Source organism: Coffea eugenioides, chromosome 3, assembly GCF_003713205.1.
Source record: "Coffea eugenioides isolate CCC68of chromosome 3, Ceug_1.0, whole genome shotgun sequence".
Classification (NCBI taxonomy): Eukaryota; Viridiplantae; Streptophyta; class Magnoliopsida; order Gentianales; family Rubiaceae; genus Coffea; species Coffea eugenioides.
In genome coordinates, this window is record NC_040037.1 from 23,044,030 (window position 1) to 23,051,841 (window position 7,812).

Consider the following 7,812-nt stretch of genomic DNA (forward strand, 5'->3'; position numbering starts at 1 on the left):
TCGCAACGTTTGTCGGACGTCCGGTACTCAGGTGTTGTACGTCCGAACGAAGTCAGTGAGTTTAGAGAACTCGGCTTATTATTTTCGGACATCCAAGAGTGAGTTCCTTATGCATCCGAAGTTACTCGAAGGTTGTCGGACGGCCGATGCAGACTTTTTGTGCGTCCGACTCATGCTTCAGTATATTTTAGCCTGGTTTGCTCCAAATTTGAAAACATCTATTTAGGGAGTATTAGTAACATCCATTTGTTTTGTAATCATCAAAAGATACGGACTGAGATGAACAAAGTTTCACCACAAATATCATCCATTCAACTCTTAGTTTGCCATTAAAACTTTAAACACTTGATATAACACCATAAAGCTAAGATTCAAAGATCATTTACCTTTCTTAAGTGAAACTTGAATTGTGAGAACCCTCACTTTAAATACAATTTCCTCAAATTACTTGCCTTGCCCTAGTATTTAAATCACTTATTATATGCCCTTGCATTATATTCTACATGTGTTACAACAATTCCCTTGTATTGCATTTCATTTCCTCTTACTTGAATTAAAACATTTCTTTGAGTTGGTTTAGTTTATTTCACCACTTGCATTTTTACCAAATATTCTCTTATTGTGGTTGGGACTTTATATGATAGGTTAGAGGTGTTAAATAGGTATTGGAACATTTGGAAGGGTTGAACATCATTAGTCAAAGATTAAGGAATAAATGAACAAGAATTGGGCCAAGTGGTCAAACCCTAGCCATGTATCTTGTTTGACCAAGGGATTAGAAGGAATTTAAACCATCTTGGAGCCTTTTTTTCCCTTAGCTTGGCCGGCCCTCATAGCTTCCAAAAGAAGGAGAGAAAACTCCATTTTCCTTGCTTTCTAAACCTAGTTTGATCTTGAGAGAAAAATCAAAAGTAAAGGACTTAAGTTAGTAAGCAAACTACTTCCAACCCTAGTGTGTGATTTCCAAGCTTGAAGCTCTTGGTTTGGTGGTTGTTTTGGGTGACTCAAGCTTCTTACAAGAGAAGTAAATAATCTTTAAATCTTGGTTTTATAGTGCTATATCATGTACTTTAAGTTTCATGATAAACTACAAGTTATTTGGATGAGATTTGTGGTTAATCTTCTAGAACTAAACAAGTGGTAGTAGGGTTAGTTAGTTTGCCTACCATGTGTTTGATGAAATGTTTGAACTTTGTTTATGGTTTTTCTTGAGGTATTAACATGTTTTAGACCCTTTTTGAGTTAGATTTAACACCTGACATGTTGTTTAAGTGAAAACCATGAAAGGATGAAGGTTGGTTAAATAAGTGAACTTGTGGACTGTTTTCTTTCTTCTTGGCTGACCGATTTTGGAAGGAGAGGTTTCTCCTTAATTTTGTGGTTCTTTTGCACCTTAAATTAAGCCTAAGACACTTGGCTAGACATTGTTGAGCCTATGTGTGAGTTGAAGTAGAAATGAAGCAAGTAAAGTGGTTGTTTGGACCACTAGTGGACTGTTTTGGTTTCTCTTGTTGGCTAAACTGTTATGGCCTTTTAAATCATGTTTATGTGTTGCATTTTGAGCTCCAATGGTACTAAGTGACTTGACCCCCTGTATATGAACACTAGAGGATCGAATTGGATGAATTTGAACCAAAACAAATGAAGATAGCACCAAGATCTAGTGTATCTTTGCTAGGGTTTAGGGCTGATTCAGAACTAAAAAATCAAACAACTTGTTTGAGCTACTAGTATTGATAGGAGATGAACTAGAGTGTGTATTTGGTACCGTTGGAAAGCTCTTTGAGTCTAGTTTCCAACGCCACTGACGGAACTTGATTCCAATCTTCCTACAGTGAGATATACCCATTTTCCCAAAACTGCAAGGGCGCGACTGTTTTACCAGCGAAGAACATTTTGAACTTGAATGAAACTTTTCTTTTGCCCAACTTTCATGCACTTATCAAACTTGTTTTCACATGAACTTTACTGCATTTTGGGCCAAATTTGCATGATGAATTGAGTGGCTTTAACCACTCACTTGGTCTCTTAATGAGCCTACATTTGAGTGGGAAATGAACCTAGAATGTTAACGATTTCACTCGTTGCCCTAGGATTGGGAAACGGAGGTGATCGTAATCGAGATACTTGACGTTTGATCACTGCATTACTTGATAGATGAGTGTTCCACTACCTGTTAATTCTTTATGTGAAATATCTGAATACTTGATTTGCGACTGTTTGAGCCAAACATTGTTTTGATAAAAATTGAGGCGACCGTGTACCTTATCGCACTCGACCTCACTCATTTTCCATTGAGACTCTGTATACTGCTATTATGAGATGCGATTTCTCTATATGTGACTGTACTTGAGTTGTTTGGGTGATACCTCATCAACTACTACTACCGTTTGGGTACCCAACCTCATAGGTGAGTCGGTTGTATCGAGCCAGCAAGGGTTTGGTCGAGACGGCCGATAAATCTTGGGGACTGTTTATTGAACACTGGAAACCGATATACTCGATAATCTAAGAGATTTCATGGATAGGGTATCGGGCCTTTTTGAAATTATCATTTTCACAGCCAGCCAGAGCATTTATGCTGAGCAGCTTCTGAACGTACTAGACCCAAAGAGGAAAATATTTCGCCACCGTGTTTTCCGTGAGTCCTGTGTGCTTGTTGATGGAAATTATCTCAAAGATCTGTCAGTTCTTGGGCGTGACTTAGCACATGTGATTATTATTGATAACTCTCCCCAGGTATTGCTGCCGCACTTTGTTTTTGGCTGATAGCTCAAGCATTGGTCTTGGATGATGTCTATTTTCTGCATTCTGATCTGTTATGTTGAAAGCACAAGAAGCTTTTTTTCATACCCCTGTTCCATCCCTTTGAAAAGATGATCCTTGTGCAGTTGTCAATTTCCCAGCGAGCTTAGTGATGGAAGAGATAGTTTGTTGTCTTATTTAGCTTATAGAAGTTATGCCGTGAGTTATTTGTCCTACAGAAGTTATTTGTATAGAAGTTATTAGGGATAATTTAGCTTGTAGAAGTTATTTGTCCTATAGAAGTTATTACTTTGCTTCCTGATAATTGTGCTGATATCTTTCTTTTTCTTTTCATATTGGAATTAACTCCATTTTGTAGGTTAATTAAGATTTTATGCATTGATGCTTTCTTACTAAGAACCAAGTGCATTGACAAAATTAATCTTTGTATCAATTGAAGTTTGATCCCTTGCTTTTTAAATCCCATTCCTCCCTTGCTAGAAAAATATTTTAAAAAAGGAGTAAAGTTTGACCATCCAGTGTTTGATAGGAAGCTAAATTATGATTGTTCTAACATTGTGTTAAATTTGTGGGAATCTCCATGTCCTCTTTAAGGATATGGGAGTATGTTATAGTTTGACTGCTAGATCAACAAAAGATTCATCATTTGCTTCATTGACATGAAAATTTTATTTTCAGGCATTTGGGTTTCAGATAGACAATGGAATACCAATAGAGAGCTGGTTTGATGATCGTTCTGATACAGAGTTAATTTCATTGCTTCCATTCTTGGAAAGTTTAGTTGCAGTTGACGATGTAAGGCCATTGATTGCTGAGAAATTCAACCTTAGAGAGAAAATAGCTGCAGCAGTTTGTCCTTTAAACTCGAATAGAGGAGACCCACTTGAAAGATGAGCACATAGATCTGTGTAGAAGGTATGTCTGAAGAGGAAATGACATGAACGAGCATGTAGAATGATGTTCTTGAAACAGCATCAGTGTGGTCCAGAGAAGAGGACACATCCTTCCTACGGCCATTGTCCATTTCTTGTCCCAAGTACAAGAGATTCACTCTTGGACTCAGGTTAGTATTTTTTTTTTTTAACCCTCTCTCCCTTTTACAATAACTATCTGCCGTTTAATTAGGAATTAGACTAGATGTTTGTCCGGAATTAAGTAGAAAATTAAGTCAAAGATGATAGGGATGCTTGTTTAAAGTTTTAAATCAAGGAATAAGTTATGCTTCTTGTGATGGCATTCTGTTGGAAAATTACAATGTTCAGCCTGGCAGTTTTGCCAGACACATTTCCTTTAGTTACAGCAAACATTATCTGGCATTTTGGACGCGCCTTCTGAACAATAACGCTAGAGTCTCTACGCCTTTATCTCCCTTGGGTCCTTCAAGGGAGTCTTCGTTCTGTTTTGGTTTTTTGTTCTGCTTTTCTTTTGTTAATTCCGAGATTTACTGATGTTGTAAAGACGTCACAGACACGACTTTGGTGGTTATCTATTTTAAAAGGACTTAAGGTTTTTATCAAACAACTTGAGGATCTGATTTTGTTACTTTGATTTTTGTCATCCTCGATAAAATAGCCGGGACGGCAGAAACCAAACTCTTAACTGGCGAAACATTTCAGTTTTCTTAGGAAAATGTCCTTATCGGTCCAATTCTGTCGGATGCGCCCGAAGGGACATGGCCTTATCAGTTTTCCTTCCATGGGGATTTTGTGCTGCCAAAGACCGATATACTTTTCTCCTTTAAAGTTCTTATGCGTGTCTGTTATGATTACGTCTGTCAAATCTTAGCCTAATTCGATGTCCTATTAAGGAATCTGAGTGAATAAATATAGAGAAATGAAACTATAATTGCTAACCATCTGGTGATCAGCGGCCTCGAGGTTTTTACTTATAGCTAAAATGTCAAAGTGATTAGAGTTTCGTACTTGCATTCAATGGCAGAAGCTCGTCGTTACTTTTTTTTTTATCAGTAACTTGTCGTTAATTTATTGATGAATATGAAAAATATTTTTAGGGTTAATTAAAATTTGCACCTTTTAACTATTCTTGTATTCTCACTTTGGTCTCTAATTTCAAAGTGGGACTTTTTAGTGATTTGAATATAAAATTTGTTATTTAAGTAAGATCATTGATTAAAGTGAAAATTTGAATATAGTTAAAGGGTGCAAATTGAAATTAACTAAATTTTTTAGTACTCCGTGGCTGACGTTAGGGAAGAAAAAAAGGAACATAAGTTGCAAGGTTAAAGGAACCTAAAAAATGGAACATAAGTTGCAAAGTTAACAAATTATTTTGATAATGATTATTGCAAATCTCTCCATACATAAAGCATGTGCATTTTGTACATGGTGTAATTTTGTTTGTATAACGTGTAATTTTAGAATAAAATTTTGTGGGTTTCACATATGTTATAAAAATCGAGGTACAAGACGTGATCTGGATCATACAAGTTTTGGTGGACCGTCCCTGCCCTTTATCCGGGAAAAAAAGGCAGGTCTGGTGTTAAAAAAGGCTAAAATAGTACCACCGTATAGATAAAACATATGTATATCTGTAGATAACTAGCCATCTTTTCCACGATTATCCAATCTTGATGTCTGTATTCTTAGCCAACTTCATTCCGTGGTATATGTACTGTAAGTTTGTAAACGTTAACGATTTACATAGCATCAAAAACATAAATCGAAGCATGGAGCAAAGAGCCGGATGGCTAAAGTTTAATTTTAATTCGGTTAATATCGAGTTCGAGTTGAGCATGAATATGGATAAATCTGACTCGTCAAGTCACGTATTATTTGTCAAGGAAAAATTATAATTTTATTTATTTTTTAAATAAAATAATCATTTTCTATTTTTTAAAATCAAGTAGTATTGATCTTGAATTCGATTCAAGTTTGATATCAAACTTTATATTTTGAACCCATTAAACTTAAATTTGAATTTAATAAAATTGAGTCAAGATTCAATTTAACTCGATTTATTTATAGCTTAAATTACTTTGGTATGGATCCAAATTAAATGGCCTGAATACAATACGTGATTTTTTTAGAAAGGAATAATACGTGATTGACTAACCATCGCAAAAAGCTATGCTATTGGTGTTTGCAACCACGAGATACCGCGACGCGCTAGTATCAATATAGACAATACTTTGATCCTTATGGTTTTTGGGTAGTAGAACTTTTATGACAATGTAGCGTAGATAAAGGCACCCTAAGCCTTTATTATATTTTAAACAAAAGAGTCATCTAGAATTTCTGCAGTATTATTATATTTTAAACAAAAGAGTCGTCCAGAATTTCTTCATCAATCACGCACTTCACAATTTTGGTAGGGAGCACGTGATGACGCAATGGTTTTCCAGAACCTTCACTATTCACTCCATTTATTTATTAGTTCTTCCGACAAAAGACCATGAAGAAAAACAAAATTTAATTATACTCGTCTGCCCAATGCCACGCGTCGTTATGTAAGCCACAACTACGCATCCCAACTCAAGAAAGGATTAAACGTGAAAACTCCCGTAAACTTTCACAATTATTGCACCATACGTCTCAATATATATATATATATATATATATGTCCTTTGTGCCCCAAGAAAACTATTCACAGATTTTACAACCAAATAAAGAGCGTGTCTTGCAAGCTCGATTCGTTAAAATTTGCTGATAGAATTACCCTCATTTCAAATAAATATAAATGTCTTCATCTACCATCACATATCCTTATAGTTTTTTCCCTTTTATTTTCTCTTATTTACAGATGTTGCATAGTCTTCTACACATATGGAGCACGGTCCAAATAGTTGCAACTCAAGCAATGCATATGAAGCAACAAACTTCAACTCAAGATGCAATTGTGGAAGAACAGCACTTCTACGTACTTCATGTACCATTCACAATTCAGGAAGAGAATTCTTAGGATGTTGTAATTATTTGGTAAGTCCAAATCTCATACAATTTCAGTGAACCAACGGTAATAACACTTATTTGAATTTTTTTAAAAACATAATGCTAATGCATGCAGGTATTTTAAATAGGTGGAACCTGAAACATGCAAAAAATGAATGAAAATTGAAGAATATTTGTATGATCAAATGCAAGAAATGTAGGCAAGAATGAATCATTTGCAGCAATAAAATGAACAGCTACAAAGAGCATATGAAAGAGTGAATGCTGCAAGAGTTACTACTATACTTCAAAATGACTAATTGGTGACCAAATATGAAGAATTCAAAACTATAATCCAGTCATTGCAGGAAACAATGGCCAAGTATAAAGGAGTTCTTAAAGAAAGAAAAAGAACAAATTGCAAAATGGTGGAAGATGATATCTCTAATTGTAGTGGCGTTTGTTGTAGTTGTAATTGCAGTAATTAAAAAAAGAAAAGAAAAAGGAACAAGTTTATTTCCTGCTATAAACACCATGTAATATGAATCTTTTAAAATAGTATAACATTAAGGTTTATTGTAAAGAGCATCACAGTGTTGGTTTCATGTTAGAGAAAAAAAAGAAAGCAATATAAAAAAATAAATAGCGTAACAATAAAAAGAGCAAAAGCAGTAACTTCAAAATTTAGTTCATAATTCATTGATGAAATATGATAAAGCATGTTGCATAAATTATCAGGAAGATCATCTTCCACCTTACTAATACAAAGTACTAAAATATCATATTCTAATGTTCAACCAAACAAAAAAGACTATAACTATTGTCTAAACCTTTCAAAAGTATGTATCCAATACAAAAGAGGAATATATCCTTTACGGGTTATGTTATCATCCTAATAGTTAAATGAACCTTCATTAGGTGGTACTCAAGAGTCTTGATGCACACTTGTCCTAGTGCTGGAAGATTGACTGAAGAACAAAATATCACCAAAATTTGTTGAATGCCTTTGGATCTTGTACAAATAAAAGTAAGATATTGGTCATGTATATACACTTTACTTTGCCTGTAAAATGTATATGAATTGCAATAACAATATATACTTGAGTAGTCGGTAGACTACCCTCATTAGCTTGTGTATTAGTGCTCAATTGTGAGCCTC

At 34.9% G+C, this 7,812-nt stretch overlaps 1 protein-coding gene across 1 annotated transcript; it reads left to right on the forward strand.

The window, feature by feature from the left end:
* Positions 1–2,511: 2,511 nt before the first annotated feature.
* LOC113765478 (CTD small phosphatase-like protein 2) lies at positions 2,512–4,089 on the forward strand (the record flags this gene model as incomplete). Its single annotated transcript, XM_027309675.1, has 2 exons — positions 2,512–2,739; positions 3,445–4,089. Coding segments are annotated over 2 exons (444 nt in total), but the record flags the coding sequence as incomplete, so codon positions are not given.
* Positions 4,090–7,812: the final 3,723 nt, after the last annotated feature.